This window comes from Magallana gigas, chromosome 9, assembly GCF_963853765.1.
Source record: "Magallana gigas chromosome 9, xbMagGiga1.1, whole genome shotgun sequence".
In the NCBI taxonomy this organism is placed as follows: Eukaryota; Metazoa; Mollusca; class Bivalvia; order Ostreida; family Ostreidae; genus Magallana; species Magallana gigas.
The window spans coordinates 27,820,082-27,845,033 of record NC_088861.1 but is presented as its reverse complement, the minus strand read 5'-3'; the positions used below and the strand labels follow the sequence as shown (position 1 = coordinate 27,845,033).

The window sequence follows — 24,952 nt, the reverse complement described above, 5'->3', positions numbered from 1 at the left end:
TGCCATAGTTACCGAGATCACCGTGCAGGATGTTATAATCAATGTAAAAACCGTGTTGTTGACTTAAAGAGAAATGTGTAAAATAGGCATGTACAAAAGAGAAAAAGAAACGTGACTTCATTTATAACACGTGCGTTCCTTCACACGCATTTTTATTTTATATTTTTCTGTTTAAAAGAGGGGGGGGGGGGGGGGGGTAGCAGACAAATAAATAATCCGTAAGACCCTTTCCTTTTACACTTTAATGAGAATAACGCAACACGAATCTCGTTTGTGTATTACTGTGGAATCATGAAATTTCGTGGTTGACTTAAATTTTACAGGTTCGTGGTGACGTCATTTCGTGTATTCTTATATATCTACAAAAGGGAATATGACTTTATTACCCTAATTTATCAATTCGTGGAGGATGTTATTTCGTGGATGAGAGGTACCCACGAATTCCACGAAAATTGAGCCACCACGAAATCTAATAATTCCACAGTATACTCTTTCTAAAAAAGGGCAAAGGTGTAGCAGGCAATACAAAAAATCGGAGAGACAACCTACTGCCTTTTGAATGCATGAAAAGCTTTATTGTGTAAAAGTGTTATTTTGAAAAATTTGCCAACCTGTAATAAATTCAGTCGAAAAACAGCATACAGTTTTTGACAGATATTTATTCAAGATTAAGAATTTCAGCTTATACATTCAACTGTCAAACGAAACGGTGCAAAGAATATAAAATTTCAGCATTATTTGCCATTACAGAAGAACAAATTAAACATTTGTGCATACAAAATATACCATAGAATAAAGTTGTTTGTGTTTTAAAAATCAAGTATAAATTTCTAAAAAACGATACCTTAACGATGAATTTGTATGAAATCATATTTGAAAAAAATATCTATAGATATTGGTCGTTATTTGTTTAGTATTTTTATACACCAAAAAATGAAGTGAAAAAAATATCTCCCACACCAATTTTATTCTCGATGATCACCGATGGTCACAGAAAAACTGGATAAAAACAGACTGGTCTTGTAGTTTCGGAATTGTATACAAGTCATTAAGATCCCAGGACATTCGCACTGCATCGCCGTAATTTTTCCCATACTCCCACGGGGAATTGCTGTTGACCCGAAGCGCGCCCGAACATGGATGGTAGTCGTGGGATTTGGCATTCCTGCTCCTACAGAAGGCTTTGCACTTCCTTCCACAGGAATCGTAGGCTGTCAGCAGGACTTCCGTATCGTTTTTGCCGGGTCTTCTCAGTCCTATATACGTGGTAGACTCGGTGAACGCTTGTCTCAAATCAACGATGACGTACTCGTCGTAGTTGCCTTGGTAATTAAGCCCGTCGGACCGGATGTGGATACGTCCTATCGTTCGATCTCCGGAAACTGCGTCACATTTTGCTGAGGATGGCATCAACTCTTCAGAGAAATATGGTTTAATTTCTTCGTACTGTTCTGGGTCGTAGATATCGGCTTTTACGGAAGGCTTACCATTGATGATTGCGTACGCTTTGAACTTACGATGCTCAGGCGACCTTTTGTTGACGACACGAACTGGAATAAACACCCAATTACGAGTGTCCCCTTCATTGTTGATTTCAAACGTGTTTTGACTGGAGAAAGAGACCCACGCGTTGGAGCATTGAAGCTGCTTTACCATAACCTGGTGGTAGGAATCGGCTGTCGTAGACTTGTCGCTTGCTTTGTTCGCAGTCGTAGCTCTCTTCTTACGACCGAAAGGAAGTCGCGGCATTCCACCTAAAAGTGGTCCGGGGCCGCCAGCGCCCATGACCCCGGGGACGCCTCTCATTGCTGCTGCACGTGGAGGTGCCGGGGGGCCCGCGCCAATGGGAATACACTGCGGGACCCCGGCGGAAATATCGCAGGTCAAGAAAGGAGAGCCACAGTTGGAATTCTGAAAGGAACAAGTTGGGTGGGGTTGGTATGTGTAAACTTGCGTCGTAAACATATCACTTATTCCAAACACATTGGGCAGGTTTCCAAACCCTGTAGGGGTGAAGGGAGCGTGAGACTGGGGGCCGAAGTTCTGAGGGTAGTCCTGGGTGGGGTCTATTCCCATGGCTCGCTGCTGTTGACGAAATATTTCCCAGACGTAATCAACAAAGGCATGGTGTAGGTAGAAAACAGGATCAAAGGCCGAGGTTTCCATGGGCTCCATTTGACCACCGATCCACGTGTGCGCGTCGCCATGGTAATTTTCAATGTTGTACTGATCCGGGGCACCTGGCTCAGTGATTTCCGCCATTCTGGTTCTAGATAATACCCTCATGATGGCCTGCCTGGAGAGTAGTTGACCATCCTGACCTACATTTCTGATGAGAGGCCCGTTAGGGGTCTGCCAGAAAGCGAAAGGCCCTGTTGTCACGAGACCATCTCCGTTACCAAGGAATTGAGGGGACCAGGTCACGGATTGGGTGGGGTCGATCATGGCCTCATCCATGGTGGAGTCCCAATACGGCAATGTGACATCGGGTACCTTTTGTCGTAAGGCGTTCTCAAATCTATTGAATTCAAAGTAAACTTATATGACATCGTCTTTCATTGTTGCTAAAGCAACTACAGTGTATTTTGAAATGCATTAAGATAAAAAAAAATGAACTGGTAAGGAAATTTCTTTTTAAAGAATCAATTTGTAAACGAATCTTACATGGTAATGAATAGTCTATGCCAAGCTAAGAAAGCCCCTCCATGATGTATGTTGTCTACCATCCGGAAGTGAACCAGCCCAAGAGCATCATAACGATTAGGTCGAATTGTCTGGAAAGAAAAAACCATTTTAAATTACAATAAATGAGATCGAAACTTCTAATCGATGAAAAGGAATGGTTTGAAAATCAACTAAATCAGCCATCTATTACAAAACATTTATTTCATTCAAAAAGTGATTTTGTTTTTCGTAGGGGAGGGGGTCGAAACTCTTTAAGGTACTTACTGTATCTTGTTTCAGTAGAAGGATAGCCCTGTGGAAATTGGCCCTTTCCTGCTCCGTCATTGTCCTGTATTCCTTCCTGATCCTCAGCTGAGGACGCTGCACTACGGGGATGCCAGAGACAGGCTGTGCAGTGTTCATGTTGGGAGACATTACCGTCGGTTGCGGTTGAAGTTGAGGTTGAAATGCATTCATAGACTGAAAATTCTGCTGTTGTCCTTGGGCAAATGTCGGCTGCTGTTGAGCGGCAACGAAGTTGTTGATTTGCTGTGATGGTTGTTGGAACACCGTCTGCTGTTGTTGAGAAAATTGAGTCTGAACCGGATTAATCTGGGTCTGGGGAACCTGAGCTGGAATTGGCTGGTTAGAACTGCTTGAAAAAGTTTGTTGTGGAACGGCCGCGCCAAATTGCTGTGTCTGTGGAATGGCCGCTCCAAACTGCTGTGTCTGTGGAATGGCCGCGCCAAGCTGCTGTGTCTGAACCCCTGGTTGTTGTGCTGCTGGGGCCTGGTTTTCTCCGCCAATGATCGGGAAAGGTCGTGCTTGTCCGGGCTGAAACCTCTGCGCCTGACCAGAACCCGTATGTTGATTAGAAAACGACTGCAGGGTCTCCGACATATACTCCGGTCCTTGTGAGTTTTGGATATTCGATGAGTCTGAACTATCGCTATCAATGATTGGTTGGGGAGGAAATTGAACATTGGGATACAGGGAAGGGGTGTCCAATGACGCTTGGCGTTTCTTCACGGAATGGCTGAGTTTGTTCGTGGACGAAAGATCCAGCTTCATGTCCACGTTTGACATCCTCAACAATTCGTTGATCCAACTGACGGTGTCCTCCGACACATTGGAGTATTTGAATTTATCCCCAGTGAGCTTCATGCGGTGACTATTCATACACCATTTGCTCATGGCCTCGCCACTGGCAGCGCCCAGGTTCTTGATTCGCTGCTTTTCGAGACATTCCGTAAAGGACTCGGGTAAATCAATCTCCTCTATGTAGGCCCCCACTAGTACTATGAAAGTAAAGACGATGCATAAGTGCTTCTTCATCTAAAACAAATAAAGAAAAAAACTTAATAATTTGTAAAGTACATCTTCCAATACACAATTGTACATATCCAATGAACAGCGTATTTCAAAGCATTCAATTTATGACAACAGATATACAATGGTGACTTTTTTCATGAAGGACTTTGATGATTATGCAAATTTCCTTTTTTATTCAACTTGTTCAAAAAGATTTCAAATTTAGAATTCCAAAACATCATCTGAGTTAAAATTGGTAATTTTTTTCCACAATTACAAATGTACATGAACATGCATCAAAATTGCTAAATAGATATGTCAATACCTATGGCAACAAAATGATTGAACATCTAAGGTCATCACAAAATCCAACCGAAATATCGAAAAAAAAAACCCTAGCTCTATTTGCGGACCCGTGACAGTCAATTCATAACATTTTGTGTACAACATTTCTGTTCGCCAAAGGACTTTTATATACCGCGGTATGTACCCATTGGTCACGTGACCTTTACGTAGAATGGGACAATATTATCGTATGAACTCCGTGTTTGTCAGAGCGTGGCTCCAGTTAGTCGTGTAAAGAACACGAAACTGTTGCGAACTCTGTAACTGGTTACACATGTAATTACCGGGATATCACGGTGACCTTAATTTGTACTCTATACTTACATATACGTACATGTACGTCCGTAACTTTCCTGTGTCACAAGTATTTTTCGACGCGCAGATAATATATTGTACATACCGGCATATATGAACAACGTTAACATCCCCTCCCCTCCTACCCCCACACCCACTGCTGCTATTTCTTTAAAAAAAAAAAAAAGAAAGAAAGAAAGACAATAAAGGAGGGGAAGAGTGTTGGGAGTGAAAGAAAGAATGTTATTACAAGAGTTCTTACATTTTAATTGTTAATAGTAAGCTTACGTGGTAATATTTACGGATTACAAACAATGAATAATTGATTCATTGAATAATTGATTCATTGATTAATCAATTAACTGATTAATTCATGTAGACGTTGGAAGTCGCACATACCTTCTAAACCTCGCCGGTACTACAATATTGTAGCTGAATTCATCGGTTCTATATATACACGTAAAGGGAATATTAAGTACAAATTGCCAAAGGTAGATATTTTTTTGATGAAATCGAGGTACATGAGCGATTAATGTAGATGTTTAAGAATGAGCTAGATCGTTGCTATTCGGCACGTACACCAGAGTAGAGAGAGAAAGAAATATTCCTTAAATAAAATAAACTGAATGATATCAAAAACAGAATAAAGTTGATTTGCGAATGCATATATACCTCATATGTTTACGTTGACTTTTATATTTAGAATGCCAATCTAAATATATGAAAATAATATATTATAGATTCATAATGGCTATTTTAAATTTATCTTATCAAGTGTGCTTATATTTTTATTAATACTGGTATATGAATATTTCATTTATTAATTACAATAATTTTTTATGTGCAATTCTGTTCAATTGCAATTTCATCCATCTATCTTGGCGTTTGTGTTTCGCCTTTTCGATAGAGGAACTTAGGTAGGGAATGGAATATTGCTAAACACTTTTAAATTTTGTAAATTATTGTCTACATTAAAACTTAAAAAACTCAAAAAACTCTGTTTATTTATAAATGAAATTTTTGAATCAGTCTGTCCTCCTTGAACATTTGTACTTTTTTCTCATATTTTTTTCTCTCTAATTTGTACTGTACATGTACCTCTGACTCTATACATACATTTGTAAATATTTATATATATATGTACCTCATGTACCGTCATGTTGACGGTTTGAGTGAAATAAATTGAATTGAATTGAATTGTGAAAATTTCTTTTAGCGTCAGTGAACTCGTGAAATAATTAAACTGGCGAGCATATTAATTGTATTTTGATGTTACCCCCTACCGTACCAATATTAAGTTAATAACTTACATATTTCTTAATTTTAATTTCCTGTTTCCTGTTGTTGTTCAAATTTCTTGTTTTCGAGTCCCATTATCCAAGTAAGAAGCTATTAAATAATTATTGTTTTTCATTTCTGTAACAGTCAAAACAAGTCGTACCGAATCGCTTAATGATAATCACAGTAATGAGAAAAACAATTACCTTCCAGACATGCGATGGCGGATGTACAAATAAAAGATTGTATATTATATATTGTTATACTTTCATGTTAAATACTGAAATCTGATTGGTTAAGACGCAGTTAATAATATTTACTATTACCCTCAGCGTTAGCAACGCACTTGGCAACGGGTACCATTAAAAAATATTACATGCGCGAAAATTATGCGCGTACGGTTCGCTGTAGAATTCACGTTATTCCTATATAAAAGCAGTAAAATTTTCTTAAAAATTTTAAAAAAGACATTCAGTATAACAAAATAAATAGTGCCTGTTTGGGAGGATAACAGTTGAAATTGACACCCCTCGAAAACCATTGTCAACCTCCGCTTCGCGTCGGTTGACAATGGTTTTCTCGGGGTGTCAATTTCAACTGTTACCCTCCCAAACAGGCACTATTTATATACTGATATTGATATTGATATTGCTAAATTGCTAAATTTTTAACTAATTGCGAAATAATATTGCTTATGCACACCGATCTACCTCAAAATTGCAAACGTTCACTTCGTTTTTTTTAAGAGGTCTCGATGGCCATTTGTAGACTGTATTGATCTTCTTTATAAGAAGAGCTCTGCTTAGAAATAAAGCTAAATACCCAAATTTAAGATAAAGGACTTCTTTCCTCGCTAAATAATAGTTCATATCTAAGCAAATCATATCAACAAAATTTTATTCAGATCTGTTGGGTAGTTTAGTTGCTATCCGCGGCCTTCTTAGCATTTATACAGATGAAATAAGATGGGTTTAATGGTAATGATAGCTCATATACACTGTACCATGAGCTTTGGCGATAAACATAGAACCGTTTGAGCAAGACTTTGGGCTTTCGGTAGGACGTAATCATCTATTTCTTGCATCAAAACAAGTTTAAAACGACGCTGATTTGAGTGAAATACGCACAAATTGCGTTGTCTTAGCTCAAAAGTCAGAAACATTTTGTTGATTTCAAAGAGTCATGGCTGAATGTTAACTGAATGACCAGCGATGAAATAGACAGACATACGTCACAATGCTGTTTGACACAACCACCCAAAGTCCAAGCTCTTGTTGAAATGATTCTAAGTTTGATGTGTTTGTGTACTCTTGATATTGTGATTATATAAATACTTTTTATTTTAATTCAGTTCATGTCTTCATGATAGCAAACGACATTATCATGAGTTCTTCCTTAAGTAGGCTATAGCTATGGTGGTCAACATATTAAACAATCAGATCTGCATCTCATAAAATTTCACACATGATAAATTTTGGCCATAAACTACTAGTACTCATTAGGAAAGAGAAGATCCAACAATTTGAATATCATTTTAAATATATATCTTTATAAGGAGCTCTTTATTTAAAGGAGATTAATATAGTGTATATAGCGTAAAAATGGCCACGACCATCCAGCCCCCTTAATATAAAATATACAAATTTTGGGTTGGAGAGAGAGAGAGAGAGAGAGAGAGAGAGAGAGAATTGAGTAAAATATACAAATTTTGTAGAACTTATGCATTTTTTTGTCATGTCGGCAACATACATGTACGTATTAACCTGTCTTCCATTTTGTTCTTCTATTTTTCCCAATCTCCACAATGTGAAAACTTCCACTAAGTAATTCCATAATTATATTTCATGTTTTATGATACTATTTTTATTTTTATAGAAAGTGTTCAATTGAAGATATATAATATGACTTTATTGATAAGCATTCAAATGCATGTTGCATGCTTTATTAAGGTGGAATAACGCATCGTCATAAAATGGCTGACCTCGGATCGAAACGACATTTTCTTATATTAAAAAGATTTTATCGACGGCAACATATAACATACTTCATAGCCAAGTGGATAAAGTGTTGGGCTTGTGAACCGTACATACCGAGTTCGAATCCCGCAGGGGTTTTTTGTTGTTACTTTGTGAATTGATTTTTTTAGATATTCATTTTTTATCCCAAATTTGCAAATTTTTCGCTTATTTGACATATGTATAGTTTATTTATCATTATATCTTTCATAATCAAATAATTTACAGTTAATTTGAGTGACTTTTTCCAAGTGTGTTATTCCACCCTAACTTACGGAAAAATTCTAAATATTCTAGTTCCGAAGAGAGCCTGGTAATGAACCCTGAATTTTTAGGAATTAAGAGGTTTGAATATTAAAAATTAGGAAAATTATATAAAATTGAGGAACGTCTCGTGTGTCCTTAAATAAATTCTATTTTCCCTCATATAAACCTACAGGGAAAAAAAACGGTGAAATTATGATATCTATATATACTTGATCTGGAACAAGAAGTTAGTCGGCAGAGTTCTTACATTGACTTACACAGTCGCTTCGTATTACATCTACCTGAGTGTGACTACATTATCAAAGAGCTGCACCCTTTGAGGAACACCGAGTGACCTCTGTTTGTACCCGATGTCATCATTGCTCTTGCATGCTGTCGGAAACCACCTGTGTGACGCCACACTCACGTAACTGTGGTACACGTGACAAAAGCCTGTGGGAGCGGATTAAGTGAACGTAGTCACGTCTTCACACAGATTTCAACGTGAGTCACATGCGCGGATCTAAGGGGGAGGGGAGGGGGGTATACGACTCATCTCTCAGTTCATAAACATGCTTCGTACGGTATATCTGATTGGCAAAGAACATTATTACTACAGCTGCCAAAAAATCCCTGCCATATTAAAAAAATGAAAATAAGAAAATCGGTTATCAAACCATCATATCCTTTAATCTTCTTATGTAAACTATGGGGCATCAAAAGACCTATAGGAGTAGATTTAGACCGGTGGGGGATTAAGACTTTATTAGATTCACTATTACATGTATTAAATGCACTGGATTTGCATCCTTGTACAAAGAAAAATTGATAGAGAGTGGAATACCTTAACAACTTCTATAAGACCTTTTTGTTTTTACCAATCGCTCGTACATGTACCTTTGATGGTTTTTGAATATTTAATTGTCACACGTATGTAAAAGATTTAAGACTGGAAAATAGTAATTATAATAGTCAAATGTGAATTTGAAAAAAGTTAAAATAAAAATCTGTGAATTGACATGTACGAATTCAATTTTTTAATTTTTTGTAAATTACATTTATGTTAGATATACATGTACTTGTAACAAAACAACCTGAGGTCTGAGAGAGAGAGAGAGAGAGAGAGAGAGAGAGAGAGAGAGAGAGAGAGAGAGAGAGAGAGAGAGAGAGGTGTTAATGAGCTTTTAAGTACAATGTGTTAAATTAATGTGCGTGTAATAGTCACTCGTTAATAAACACTAATTGCCGCAGGATGTATACACCCTAGCTAATTTACACATGATAAATCTATAATATATAATGTGTAAATTATATAATATATAATTTACACATTATATATTATAGATTTTTACGTTGATTTGATTTGAACATATTTTATTATGCAAATATACATTTACATAAAAGGATTAGGCAGCAGGCAATGCCTATATTAGCCTTCTCCATAAGGTGCAAGGTAATACATATAAGGAATTGTATGATGAAGCATAAAGATATATGCATAAAAATATATATTCAGATGGACAAAAAAGGGGCGGTTGGCAGAAACCGGTTTGCAAGAAAGAGAAAGAGAAAAAAAATCTAAAACTTAAATAGTACGATTACAGCATAAGTATACTACTTATACTATAGATTTTTACGTTGACATGTACAAATCATTTTTGACTATATATAGTCGATGCCTGCACATTACTATATATTGCAACACCCTCGTCTACTTTTATTGAAAAGAAATCAACTTTTGTTTAATACAAGTATACAATATTTTGCTATATTTATGTACACATTTACAATTATAATGATTAAGGGTTTGTTTAGATTTGAATTGAAAATAAATCAATTTTAAAGATATGTATATCTTTTCCTCTTTGCCTATTCGCTTTCAACTACAGATTTTCCTTCGCAGTATATACCGGATGTTTCATCAAACTTCAAATCATCTGCATATAAAATCTTTAATTCTTATCAAATTCTGAAAAATAAACCGGTACTCGGTCTAGAAAAGAAATTAAGCTATTCATTTTATCAGAATATAAGCTTATTTTCCTGCTACATGTATGATGGCATATTATGCTGAAATTGTAATAAATCTCGATCTGTCCAGGGAACTAAGTATTGAAGTCTTGAAGCTATATCATAAGTATCATTTGCTATAATAATTATTTTAAAAAATTACAGAGAAAGCATGCGCGGATCTAATGGGGGTTGGAGGAGTCCGGACCCATCCCCCTGGAAAATTTAAATTAATCAAATTCACATAGTAACCTTATACCCAAAATAGGCCTCAGACCCCCATGCAAACAATTATTCCTCGGACCACCACCCCCCCCCCCCCCCCCCCCTCTTGATTTTTTTTTTTTGGAAAGTATTCAAATGAGGAAAACTTCGTAAAGATTGAGTGAACTCCAACAGAAAAACGGAAAAGATTAAACGAAAACTACATTTAACGGGGGGGGGGGGGGGGGGGGGTATTTGTTAATCTGTTTCTATTGCGTTAAGATAAGTTTTATGTATAGGGCTCTTTATCGAAAGGAGATCAGTGCAGTGTAAAAATGGCCACCACCATCGATCCCTCTTAAGTTAAGTGGGTGATTGATGAAAACCCCACAAGGGTCAGTCGGGACATGACCTATGACTTTGGGTACATATTTTTTTTTTCTACAAAAACAACTATTTAAAGTGTGATTAATTTTGAATGGAAAATGTCGCCTTAAAAGAATTGCCGCTTGGGGGTTTTAGACACAGGAGGGAGTGAGGGATTGTTTTTTTTCAAACTCTAAGTTAAACTAATTAAAAATAGATAAAAAAATAAAATTCTCCATATAAAATCAAAGTACTGAAGAACTGATGGGATTTGATTTTGTCGATGTTTATTTATTTTAAAATCAATGATATGTTTCCTTGAAAAACAATGCTTTAGCATACATTACATCGAATTCATCAATTATTTTCAAGAACTAAGTCTTGTCAGCAGCAATGATTTGTGCTGAGGTCCAAACACTGTTTCACTTTCAGTTTGTCTGAGTAACTGCATAGGAGAGTTGATTAAAATCAACTCCCAAAAAAGTTTTTTTTATTTTTTGCTAATAAGATTTTAACAGTAGGGGGTATTTCAATAAGGAGGGAGGCAATCCAAACAAAGAATAATTTTATTTTGGCCTTATATATGTATTTCGAAGCATCTAAAACAATTGGACATTGCAATCTGGCTACAGTTCACGGGATGAATGTATAAAAGATGGGCCAAAATATATATTGTTGCTAAAAACATTTTCAAATTTGAGCCCTAAAGATTTTATGTCTTTAAAACAGAGTTTATCTGAAGGATCGTGTGAGCTATAATCTGATTCCAAAACACAATAGATTAATTAAGCAAGATATGAAAAGAATTTAATTCTCCGTTATTTAAGCTGCAATGATATAGGTTGACTCAAAATACATTTTTTTGAGTGGCTAAATAAAAAAAAAAGCGTGACCCAAAAATAATACCAAGAGAAAAATGTTAGAAAACCTTTTGAATAAATTAATCTTTTTTACTTTTATACCAGTTTGTAATGGGGACATATTGGATTTGATCACACCCCGGCCGAAATTATCACCTCATAATACTCAAAGAATGATTCCTTATTACTTATATTTATATAATTTTAAGCCTTCGTACGATTAAATATAAAAATGTAAATAAGCAAACCAAGCTCATGCCTCAATTTGGCGTTTTTGTATTATGGGTTTTATAGTACAAAATCGATACGTAGTGTTTTCACAGGCAAAGACACTGGAAAATGTAAATATATAATGAAACACATTGTACAAAAAGTTTTAATATTAGTTGAAATACATTTATGTACACGCGATTTGTTTTGTTTTTGTTTTTGATTTTTTTCTTTTTAGATAAAATGATACATCAAAAATTAATATTGAACAATCTTCGAAAAATAAATCAATTCAACCTGTTCCATAAATTGATATTTTTAATTCTTTTTTAAAACTCAATTCGTATCGAGTGTTTCTAAATCTATAGCCTTCGAACACGCATTAATGTATCCGACTGTATAGGTAATCTAATCTCTCCGATGCGCAATGGCGGAAAGTTATGACTTCTGGTCATTTTTTAACACTTTGAGGTGCCGATGCGATACTCTTGTAACACACTAAAATGTTGTTCACCCCTTGCAATTGGTTTTTGTCATGATATACTGTGTACGATTATGAAATTCCCTGCCCGTGCTGAGGGCTTACGTCAGCTTAACCAATACACTGAATAAGGTTGTCTTTAAGTGTGACCCCTGCGGCTATCCGTTATTTGGTAATAACTTGTATGTTGCAAATCTAAAAACAATTTTATGTTTGAGAACCGATTTTTTTCTTTAAATTGAACTTGATTCAGTTACTCGCTATGTTAAAAAAAACGTGGTTGGCCTTATCTAATTATTTTATATTTTTTATATACAATCATGTAAGCAATTCGAGACAGGAATTTTTAGAATTCCATACATAAATTAAATTATTACAATAGGCTATATTTGAAGATATTTTCCTTATGACAAAAAAAAAACCCCGACACATTGGATATTTTTCTTTCTCTCCTACGGCTAACAAATAAACACATTCACCGCAGAAATCTACAGACAGTTTGCGTGTAAATACACTAAATCTTACCCTCTTCGGTCGCTCTCTCAGAAGTCACAAAATCTCTGCTTTCTACATCCAATAATTAGAAAAAAAATATGGATGAATTAAAGAACATTTAAAAACTTTTCCCCACAAAGCGACCAGCGCTTCGTTAAGACAGGACTGGATACGACGTCATATTGGGGTCGCTCGCTCCGACGTGGTTGAGTTGGCATACCAAGCCTTTAGATCGACATCGTTACGTCATAGGGGTACATGTACTTCCGTGAATTAAGCAAAATTAACAGCTACCTGAACATGAAGCAATCACCTCAAGCTTGGATTACCCTTAACGTATCATTTGTAACGGGCTTAAGAGAGATTCATGCCAGATATGAAGGTATCAACATTTGCAGAAAAATATAATAATACCCGAATTAGCACTGTAACTTAAAGTCTATGGTCTTTTTAAAATTACTCAAAAAATGACCAAAAAGTACTTTCTACTGTTGATTTAACTGCTATTCTCTGAAAATTCTGGTCCCCGTTACAAAACTACATACTCATAATGAATATACTATTTTATTTTATCCCCATTTAACATGTATTATATCATTTACCCTAATATGGGTTAATTTGCATTTCAATATCATGTATAATTGTATACCAATTTCTGCACTTGCCATTTATGTATATACAGTAAACAGCAATGTATATCATCAAAATGATTTGTTTCAAAAAAGTTTGCATATTAATGTACATGCATTAATCAAATATCAAATCACAATATATAACTAATACTGTATCATCATTCATAAATCGATATGAAATACTAAGAAAACAAAATGCTTTATCTGTTACTGTAACAGTTCTCTTTTTGTTCGAGGTGATCAAAAGATTATCTTGGACACATTGCATGGCGACCACCATCAACCGGAAGTGACGCTCCAGTTATGTACGACGAATCGTCGGAGGCAAGGAAGGCGATTGCCCTGGCTACCTCTTCCGGTTGCCCGGGCCGACCAAGTGCGTGCGTTTCTTTAGACCGCTCCAAGAACTGAAGAATAAAACAAAAAAAAAATGATTGCAAATCAAAACTTACAGTATATATATATATATCTTACACTTAATTTACATACAGCCTCTTCTATATAACACAAAAAAAAATAATAATACTGCAGCAAGTTAACATCCGCAGGGACGTTTGCTCTATATTCTCTATTATAATATTTCCTTAGTATTATACGCTCTCTTCGTATTCGGGAGTGCAACGAGAAACGCAGAAAAGCAAAAGAAGTAGATACATGTGTTGACTAAATTGAGGGAACAGACGAATACTACCCTACATTCCTAATTAATTATCAGATAAATAATCACCAGAGGCACAATATGTCTATCTTATGATATCTCCGTGTTGTGGTGTTGCCTGTCTGTCTAGGGAGCCCAAAATTACTTATTTAAATTAACCAATGTTCTATATCCATTGAAAGTAAGTAAATTGTGATCATAATAACCAAGTTATTTTGACAAAGAAATATGCGTAAGTTACAAGTAAGTAAACATGTCTTTAGTTGAAGATTTTTAACAGCTATTTCCATATTAAGGGGGTTTAATTATTAAACAGATTTGCTTTAAAATTTTCGAAATGATGCTATTCAAATATTTTAAATTAAAACTTTTAGTGTTTTTCTTTATTTTTATACAGAGCTATTCACATGTATTAACAGACTAACTGATTAAATGTGAGAAATAGCAATCGACCACCCAACCCTCTGAAGGCCCGTGGGCTACATCGCTCACATGAATTTTTTTTTTTTTAATTGAAGGTTTCGAATCAATTCCTGTATGCACGCTTCATTTCATTCTAATAAAACCCTCATAATTCGTGGCGGTGGGATAAGATTCTTCGTTTAAACTCAAGACGGTTTGAGGTGTGCAAAATTTATATATGCCATATACATGTACATGTACATATATGTACAAGCATGACTGTATTCTATACTAGGATGCTCTGATATCACAAATTTCAGCATTGAATTTCTTGACATGTTGGCAATGGCATCATAAACATGTAATATACAAAAAGAACTTTGTAACCTTCTTTGGGCCCTATTTCTTAATCCATGCAGGTGTGTATATTTCTTTATTCTTGTTAAAGTATAGACTAACATGAAGTCAAAGACAACACCTGTATTGCAGAGTGCTACATTGGTGGTAACTGCAAAAGGATTGCCTCTACTGTAAATTGGAGAGTGGAGAGCTGTGGCCCTTCACCACTGGAAATAGTCATTAAAATACTGTAAACGTATTATATTTGGCGTGTCCGATATTTTAGCGAAAATAAGTCTTTGAACACGTTAGCGTGAATTTGAATTAGCGTATTTCTGAATGTGACTATTCATATACATATATGTATGGCATTTAGCGATGTACTTGATTTAGCGGAAGCCACATTCCGCCAAAAGCGCTAAATAGAATGCACAGCCAAATATAGTACTGTATGTTTTACAGTCTTATCTGGGAGTTTTAGAACTAGTATTATGTTTAGTCGCATTGCCTTTGAAACAAGCTTTGCCTTAGGTAGATAGACAGCTATATTTCAGGATGGTTGCATAATACATGTAACATAATTACAAATTATAGCATTTGTCCTAAAGAGGAATATTTCCTTTTTGTTTTGGGGATAATTTATTACTTTTTTATCAAGATATTGTCTTAAATATTGCACCACAGCCTGCTAGGATCCTGTTGTTTTTAAAGGGACCCAGCTTGAACAATAGCCAATTAGAATGTACACTATACACAGAGGATTGGTTGTAAATGTTTGCCATTCTGGAGCAGTGGTTCTTGAAAAGCGCAATTTAAGACTTCCAAAAAATCTTTCAATTTTTGATTTATCATCTCCCCTTTGAGTAAAGAGTGGTCTTTTATCTAACAATTTAGATTCCTGGTCATCATAGGATGCTTTATGCCAAGTTTGGTTGAAATTGGTCCTATGGTTCTAGAGAAGAATTTAAAAACGTGAAAAGTTTGCAGACAGATTGACAGACAGATAAATGCCATTATAGGTTTGGTAATTATCTTTATGGTTCAGGTTAGCTAAAAATATATATCATTTTGAAAACATGTATTTTCACAAGTGACAGTTAACTTTTTTCACTTGACCAATGAAATAAAACTTCCTTGGGTCAAATATTTTAACAATCACAATTCCGATATAAGGATTAATGAGTTGGAATTTTCCATTATTTCGTTCCATTGAGATTTTTTTCATCACCACATTATGTACACCACTCTGCAATATCATGGTACATGTACATGCATTCCATGAAGGTAACAGACCAAAATCAGACTTTTAGTTCCACTGCTATCAATTGCGCAATGTAATTCACTGGCTTTTAGATCATTTAATTGATAGGAAATGTGAAATAAAATTCATAGTCAAGTCTATAGAAAAGTAAGGTTGCCTGAAATTAGTTATACATTCTACACCCCCATAAAGTGGAGTACCTTATATGTATGCAATGTATAAATAAGGGGGGGGGGGCAGGGTAATGTTAAACTGTTAAGGTAAGAAAAAAAAGATATCATAAAATGTAAGTGACCCATATCTTGTCAAGGACAGTTGTCATTACATGTACATGTGATACATGTAGCACAATGTGTTTCCAATGTTGTGTACTTTAGCATATATCATGTATATGCCTCGGAGTCCTCATCATTTTCTATGTCTACTTATGGTAACATACCTTAGCATATGCCTCCTCATCAAGACCACCCCTCTTCTGTAGCTCAGTGACCGTTACACCTGGACTGAAATTTTAACAGTGCTTTGTATAGAGTCAAATATCAAGTACTTAATATAATGAAACGCAAAAAAACAAGTTTGATCAGGCATGTAGCATTAAGGGGGGCATGGGGGCCTTGTGCCCCCTACCTTTTTCTTGCAGAAAACATTTTTCTTAAATTTACATATAAAAAATTGAATTTAATTATCTTGGATTTTATTTCTGACTTTTTGGGGGCAGCATGAAAAAAAAAATTAAAGTGAAAAATAGGAAATTCACAGTAAAATCAAAGTTACAGTATAAGGATTTTCCCCTAAGAATTAGGATTTTCACAAATTCAAGAGTCGCTTTTTCTTTTTTCCCTTTTCTTTTGATTGTAAAGAATTTTTGGAAGAGTCTGGCTCCCCCCACTTTCAGAAACAATCCATACTAAAATCCTGTTGTTAAACTTCCATAGAAAGAATTCCTTCAAGTTGTTTCCTAATTTATTTTTTTTACTGTGGTACAGTCAATTTTAAACAATTTGTACATGTATATGTTTTTACATATATCTATAAAAACTTACTTTACACTGTTGACCCTGACTTGTTTTGGTGCAAGTTCTGTATTAAAAGAAAAGCATATGGTTTTGTTAACAAACTAAAAAAATTTTTTTATAAATTAATAAAGTTTTTCTTTTATACCAAGAAATGGTGGTTACAAAACAATATTCTAGTATATCAATCTTCATAGGTCATAACAATTTGAAAATTTAAAGCTTTTTTTCCTCCATACAAATGAGAGCGTTGATTGATTTTAAGACTAAATATGATGTGGAATCAAATATTAAGTATTTAAACAGTTTTTTACTTGCAAAAATGTAAGTTGTGATCAGTAAAGTATGTTTTATAAGTATGAAATTGATTGTTTAGAACAAATTAATTGTAAACAGTAAATCTCCCCTCCCCTCCCCCCCCCCCCCCCCCCCCTCCAAAAAAAAATAAAATTAAAAATAATAAAGTTATTACAAAAAATCGTAAAATAATCCACACAAACCAAGAGCTGTGCAGCGAGTAAACTGATCAAGGGCACTTTTGGACATGTTGTACGCTAAGACATTGGGAAACTGAAAAAAAATGAGTACACAACAAGTTAAACTAAAAAAATTCATTTACAGGTATATCATAATTTATATCAAATATTCTTGACTTTTTAATATTTAGGGTCTATGGATGAAGCTGTTCTGATTGAGATCCAGGTAGATCCGGATAGACTTACGGATCTGATGCCATTGACACTGGATACATTTACAATGCTGCCTTTGGTCTGGATCAGGTGAGGAACTGCCAGCATAGTCAGGTAGTAAATGCTCCTAAAAAGTAAAATACATGTTTACATGTACCATCTGGATTAGCCCATCTGGATTTGTTCAAATTTCTCCAGGTAAAATACACAGTGATGTCTTTTAAACAAACAAAAAGTTATGTTACTGAAAACATGAAGATTTTTATAAGGATCGAATGAAGTACATTCAGGTATTACACTACATAAATAAAGATACGCAAGAAGAATGTACATAAAATTTTATAATAAGTTCTCATTTGTGAACTGACTAAGTCTGTTCATATCATAACTTTTGTTATAATTCAATGTTAATAAAGTGCATATGTACTGTAAGAATACAGCTTTACCATACCTGACGTTGACGTTGAAGAGTCGATCGTACTGGTCTAAGGAGGTGTTTTCTATACTACCCAACTCTATGATGCCAGCACAATTCACCTAAAAATAGAATGTTCAATTATGATTTTATTTTACCTTGAAGTTAAGTTTCGACTAAAATGGTAAATATGGTAGATTCCTTATTTTACTCGAGTACATGTACTTAATTTCGCTGCTTTGTAAGAAATATAAAATTATGGGCACAAAAACTAATGTTACAATACCAGTTTATATTATATCACAACTGTCTGAAAAATAAAGCCTCGATTTTAAAATTTGCAAGAGTTTATTGATCATGTGATTTTTAATCCGAAACTAATTCCTCACTTTGTTAGGAATCTACTGTACTCTGCAAAAACTTACTAAGTTTACTCTATATTACATAATATTTATAAAAATTACCAAAATGTTGAGTTTTCCAAAATGTTGTACGGCCGTCTCCAAAATTCGTTTGGTGTCATCTTCCTTGACGAGGTCCCCAGGAATCAATAACGGCTAAAATAGACCGATAGTGTGTTGTCAAAACTTGTCCCCACTAATAATTTCTGCACAAGCTGATTTCATAGCTGCACGCAGCTTAGAGTCAGAGAAATGTTCTTGATTTCTTAAAGCTAATGACTGCTTGAATTACTGGCAATGAAATGGACAGGCCTACATCAAATTGCCTTTTGACAAATTCTACCAATTAAAAGTCTTTGGTCTTTTGAAAATTATCAAATTATATACTGTAGATTTTACTATCACAGTGTATTGAAGCTGTAGTGCAAAATTACAAACAATGGATTCAACACATCAAAAGAGAGACAACTCTCAAAAGTCATCTTCGCTAGCCAAGGGTTTCTGATCCGCACGAAGATAGTTTGTGAGAAGCGGTGCCGAGATGCGAAGATGCTCAAAAGTATAAGTTCTTCATAAAATGTATCAAAATTAGTACGGATCAGACCCAACCTAACAGAAAGCAGACCCTAACTAAACCCTGGGTTTACTTTTGGGGTTTACTCAGGGTTAACTAGAGCAGATCTAGACCCAGAGTTTACCCCAAGTAAACCCAAAGTAAAACTAGAAGTAAACCCAAAGTCAACCCAGAGTGGATACAGAGATCTAGAGTAAACCCCAATCAGAAGTGTAGATCCCTGAAAGCAAACCCTACATGTGTATTTGGAATATAAAAGGAGTGGAAATTACAGGCGGTAAGATAGTTAGATAAAAAATGGGTCTGCTTCACACTTCAGTGTTTAAAGCAAAAAGCACATCCCGAATAAACCCATTGCAAACCCTGAGTAAACCCAAAGAAAACCTTGAGAGGACCCAAATCAAACATCAGGTGGATGCAATATTTTAAAAAGTAGACCCCGAGTAAACCCCAAAAGTAAAGCTGAGGTTTAGTTAGGGTCTGCTCAATTGTTAAGTTGGGTCTAATCGGTACTGTACATGTATAACAACAATCAAATATTTTTATCTCCAGCTTTATCTTTAATCAATTTTTTTTTCATCCGCTTCGCTTTTTTTTTAAATTTTTGCATGTGAAGATAGTATGGTACATGGAGAATTTCTGCTCCATATATCATGCAAGACTATGTCAACATGCAAGAAAAGTATGTTCATTTTGTATGCAAGATAATTATGTCTACATGCATGCAAGATAATTACATGTATGTTGACATAAAAAAGAGTGATTTTAAAATAATTGAAGATCTGATAAAAGTAAGGTTACAACTTTCAGAGGCACAGTTGCTCTGGCCATGTTCTATTTTAACTGTTTAAACCAATAAGATGGGTTTTTTTAATGAAGAATTAAACCTGTCAGTAGATTTTGCCCTTTAAAACTGACTGAAAACTTCAGAGGACCATGACCCTATATTACATGTATGTTTCTCTGCTTTCAACATCTGGCCCCAGGGCCATAAAACTTAGAAAAGCTCACTTTTGATCTCAATTTCACTTTTTTACCAAATATTCCTTTTGTAATGTTTGTGAGATCAAAAGTGAGCTCTGACATTTTAGTTTTATGGCCCCAGGCCTGCAGTTACTGCTTCTAAGTCACATTATTTACCTTATTGCCACACTGCTCTCCGACTTTCTTCAGATTTTCCTCTTTCCTACCAGTCAGCGCCAAACTCGCTCCTAGCTTGGACATCAACACCGCAGTAGCTGCTCCGATTCCGGAACTGGCACCTTTCCAAAGAGATTAAATAGGTCAATTTAACAGCCTTGCCTCTTTGATGTTATGGAAATGGATGGCCGAGTGAGGTTTAACTTCATGTACATGTATTAACTAAAAATATGTACTGTGGAATCATTAATTTTCGTGGGGGCAAATTTTCATGGAATGCTAAAGTTTTACAGGTTCGTGGGGACGTAATTTCGTGCATTCTCTTAAACCTACAGAGGAAATATGACTTTATTACCCTAATTTATTAATTCATAGAGGATGTTAATTCGTGGATGAAAGGTACCCACGAATTCCACGAAAATTGAGCCACCACGAAATCTAATGATTCCACAGTATTAGGTGAAAAAATTCAATATCCAAACTTCATATTAAGTTAGTAGTTGATTGCATGAAACACATGTTTACTGTGTGTAAAATTTACCATATTCTGGAAACATTTTTTATTGTTAGTAGTTCATGCCTTGCAGCAATAATGCACCTTTGCTAGCCAAGGGTTTTGGTCCATTCCACTCCCCATAAATAGAGTGAAGTGGACTGAAAACCCTAATTTGGCTAGCGGGATGCAATAATCTTAAAACTCTAGCTCTGGGTTTTTTTCTGACGTTACAGAGCTACAGCTATTGCCGATAATTCATGACGTCATTAAAATAATGCTTATAACAAACTTGAAAGTTTAATCGCAACTGCACTTTAAAATTCTAAAGAAAATTTTATAATGTTTTCAGAATATTTCTTTAAAATTTTAAATGAAACAGAGTACATATTTATATTTGTTATACTTTCATGTTAAATACTGAAATCTGATTGGTTAAGACGCAGTTAATAATATTTACTATTACCCTCAGCGTTAGCAACGCACTTGGCAACGGGTAACATTAAAAAATGTTACATGCGCGAAAATTATGCGCGTACGGTTCGCTGTAGAATTCACGTTATTCCTATATAAAAGCAGTAAAATTTTCTTAAAAATTTTAAAAAAGACATTCAGTATAACAAAATGAATAGTGCCTGTTTGGGAGGATAACAGTTGAAATTGACACCCCTCGAAAACCATTGTCAACCTCCGCTTCGCGTCGGTTGACAATGGTTTTCTCGGGGTGTCAATTTCAACTGTTACCCTCCCAAACAGGCACTATTTATATAGTAGTACCAGTAATGATAATGATAATTAACATAATTAAAATAAAGTCACTCAATGAGGTTACATGCATCATATGAAGTTCTACCAAACTGTGGTTAACAAACTTGATAAATCCCACTTAGTGTCACAATAAAGCATCAAAATGAAGAATTTTCCCTGGAAAAAAAAGAATTCGATGTTTATATATACTGATTTAAAAGTGTATCAACTAAAAATCAACGGCTTATCAAATCACAGAGGCTTGTGCATGTTGTGTAGCAAAAAAAATCGTTAAAAAAGTGGGCACCTCGGCGGAAAAATTTAATTTTCCTCCGAGGTACCCACTTTTTTTCTCAACAAGCCCCTGTGATCAAAGATTGCACAAGTTGCAGCTTTTCAGCCAGCTGTCAGCTGAAATTTGTATAGGTGAACTTCGGTTGACAATGACATTCAAAAGTTCATATTGGACTTTGTAAACAGTATATTAAAAACAATTGAACATCAATCGATGCTTACCTGTTATAAGGGCAACTTTGCCACTTAAATTTCCCAAACCCGAAGCCATGATGTTCAATGATCGACAAAGTGAAAGTACAGTATATAGGACTTTCGGTTTATTCACGGCAAACTACTCGGTCATTTCCGTAATCGATCACGGAAATGCGCGAGCGTGAACTCTCTTGGCAAGTTACACAGGTGCTTGAGGACAGGACCTACCCCCCCTCCCCCCTTTCCACCCCAAGTATCTTGACCCATGGACTTTACTCATTTGATACTTGGGGGTGGGGGAATGGAGGGGGGGGGGGGGGTCGGTAGGCCGGGCCGTGACCTGTGGTTATAGGTACTGTACCGTTTATAACGTTACGGAAAAGTGTTCTGGACACAAGAACTTCAAGGCATGGTATTTTTCAACTTTAAACATTGTTTAAAGTCTATCACTTTTTCGTTTTGAAGCTGATGTACTCTAACATGTCTCTAAACAGATACAAAAATACAAATACAAACACGGATAAACTATATATTTGATGGTTTTACATGTTCCATTCTACTGACCTGTTGACGTATATTCCAAGTGTGTCCTAATAAAGATGTGAAAAGAAGGTAAAGTGATTTAAATAATTTTGTATGTGATTTTTCTTTAATTATTTGAACATTCAAATACTTTTTTTGGTGCTTTGTGCGGGAATGAATTAAGGTAGCTTGCATTGCAGAATTTTTTTTCTGCAATGCTATAGCTACCCTCATAGTCCCTCAAAGAAAGCATTTTTCTGTACATATTTTCATCTATCTTCAAAACTTTTAATCCATGAAAAGTGAGTTAAAGTATACGTAAATAATTACAATTTTCGTCGATTAAAATGTTAACACAACAAATAAGGATCAGCCAATTGTCCATATATGTGAAGGTTACCATGGTAACTACCACTACTTGGACGTCCAAGGTCAGTCCCTGCAAATCCGCGGAGTTCGTGCTCTCATTGCAGCTTTAGCGTCTATCGATCAAGAAATAATCCACGCAAAGTCAACATCAAAAGTACAAAGGGGACATCAATGGACGCTGAAAAACTCATTTGTCATACCTACCAGAATTAAAGTTATAATTTAAAAAGCTAAACAATGAATCTAAAAACAGATTAGGATGTGTATATTTTTATGCTGACAGGTAGTTTATTTCACTGGCTTGTATACAATGTAGATCTATATCTGTCTTGTCATGTATATGCAAATACGATCGATTATCTTAAAAATTAACAAACACTTAATGAATGTAAATACATTATCAATGTTGAAGTTTTATGAGATGGTTATTCCCGAGTATTCATAGCTAGACTCAAAGTCAATGGGGCCAATTTTGGAAACTCAGAGAGGGATAATCTTTAACTCTTTTGTGCTAAAATACACAGCATTTGTTTTTCTTGAATTGAACTTATGAAACCATTATATATTTTTAGATTATTTATCTACATATACTTTAAATGTCTATTTAATCATTTTTTTAAAAGAAATAAAGTACGAGCTTTCGTGAATGTTGCAGAATAACTTCCAAGGTCGAGAAATGTTGTTTTGCAATGAAGAGGCCGATGCGTTCCATGTAACCTCAATGATTTTGTTAAGACTAGTTGAAAGTTTATATATTTATCGATCGCATGCTGACATGCAGACGACAAAATGTTTTTCGTTGGATGTTTAATACATCATGAAAAATCTTTGGACCATATTTCTTAATTTTAAGGGTAATTTAATACAGTTATTAATTAAAACTACACCTTATTTGAATAGTTTAATATGTAAAAACACGCATTACAAAAAGTGTGGTATTGGAGGACCTTCGAACAGTCGCATAGAGCTCTTATTAATCAAAATAAACATGTAAGGCAATACACATCGTTTTGAATGGAACTAAGACATGAAATTGACATGGATTTAAAACTTTAATAAGTTTTAAAGTTATAATTTCATGATCAGTGCGAGGGTAATATGTATTTCTGACTGATAATCTATGGGTCGTTCATGCTACACGTATATTGGATAATAATGGCTGCGGCATCTCTTTGATCTCAGCAATAACAGTATAGTAGAAATGTATGATAATGATTTGTATCGATTCATATAATAATTCATTTACAAAATGGCCATTCCGGGCATGTACATTAATCAAAATTATTCACTAATGATTCAAATAATTGCAATCAAAGAATTCTCGGATTTTTTTTTTATAAAAATAATCCCAATTAATAAAATATTAATTTCCAAATTTTCCACCTATAGTAAACATGAACTAAAATAAATCACAAATGATGTAGAAACCTCAATTTAAAAAAAAAAAATAAAAAAAAAACAAAACAAAAAACAAAAAAACAACAACATAGAATTGCAATGAAAAAAAAATCTCCGTCATTTATATTGAAAAAAATTGTTTTTCTCTATGAAAATATTATATTCAAAACGTACCATTTCTTTATCATAAATCAAAATAAATCACTATAGTGACGCATGTAGAACTTTGCAATATATAAACGAGTTTTCCCATATATTTTTCAAAGGGGGGGGGGGGGGGGTCCTAAGGATAATTTTGTTTGTCGGGGTTGGGGTGGGGGTCTTAAGCTATTTTCAGTAATTCTGATATTCCAGGGAGGGATAATAACATCCGAAACTATTGTTATATCCACGATTTTATTAATATTTGTGTGAGTATTCCGATTTGTTTTGAAATAGATATTTATAGAAAGATTAAAAACTCTCGTAGAAATAATACGGAAATCCATACATTGGATTGATGTTTCGTTTAAACTTTGATAATCATTTTTGATAAATTGTAAATTTAAAAATGGTAGGTCTTGTATTAAAATACTTTCATTAATAAGTGGATCACTGAGTTCAAATTGTTTCATATACGGCAAACACATTT

The 24,952-nt window shown here is 34.9% G+C and overlaps 2 protein-coding genes across 3 annotated transcripts; both read right to left on the bottom strand.

Annotated features, from left to right (window-relative positions):
* Nucleotides 1–641: 641 nt before the first annotated feature.
* Nucleotides 642–12,950, bottom strand: LOC105323052 (uncharacterized). Of its 2 annotated transcripts, none has more exons than XM_034477872.2 (4): nt 12,810–12,950; nt 2,950–3,999; nt 2,665–2,774; nt 642–2,518 (listed from the first exon to the last, which is right to left on the bottom strand). In XM_034477872.2, exons 2-4 carry the CDS (start codon nt 3,997–3,999, stop codon nt 979–981), a joined length of 2,700 nt encoding a protein of 899 aa, XP_034333763.2. In that variant the 5' UTR covers nt 12,810–12,950; the 3' UTR covers nt 642–978. The 2 variants fall into 2 exon arrangements, with proteins under 2 accessions (XP_034333763.2, XP_034333762.2); XM_034477871.2 differs by lacking the exon at nt 12,810–12,950 and adding an exon at nt 4,301–4,434.
* Nucleotides 12,951–13,329: 379 nt separating this feature from the next.
* LOC105323050 (3-oxoacyl-[acyl-carrier-protein] reductase FabG) lies at nt 13,330–22,215 on the bottom strand. The gene is made up of 9 exons (XM_011422004.4): nt 22,060–22,215; nt 20,304–20,425; nt 18,653–18,745; nt 18,225–18,310; nt 17,807–17,900; nt 17,585–17,654; nt 17,115–17,151; nt 16,511–16,574; nt 13,330–13,818 (listed from the first exon to the last, which is right to left on the bottom strand). The coding sequence occupies exons 1-9, from the start codon at nt 22,106–22,108 to the stop codon at nt 13,660–13,662; spliced, it is 774 nt and encodes a 257-aa protein (XP_011420306.2). The 5' UTR covers nt 22,109–22,215; the 3' UTR covers nt 13,330–13,659.
* Between the last annotated feature and the right edge of the window lie 2,737 nt (nt 22,216–24,952).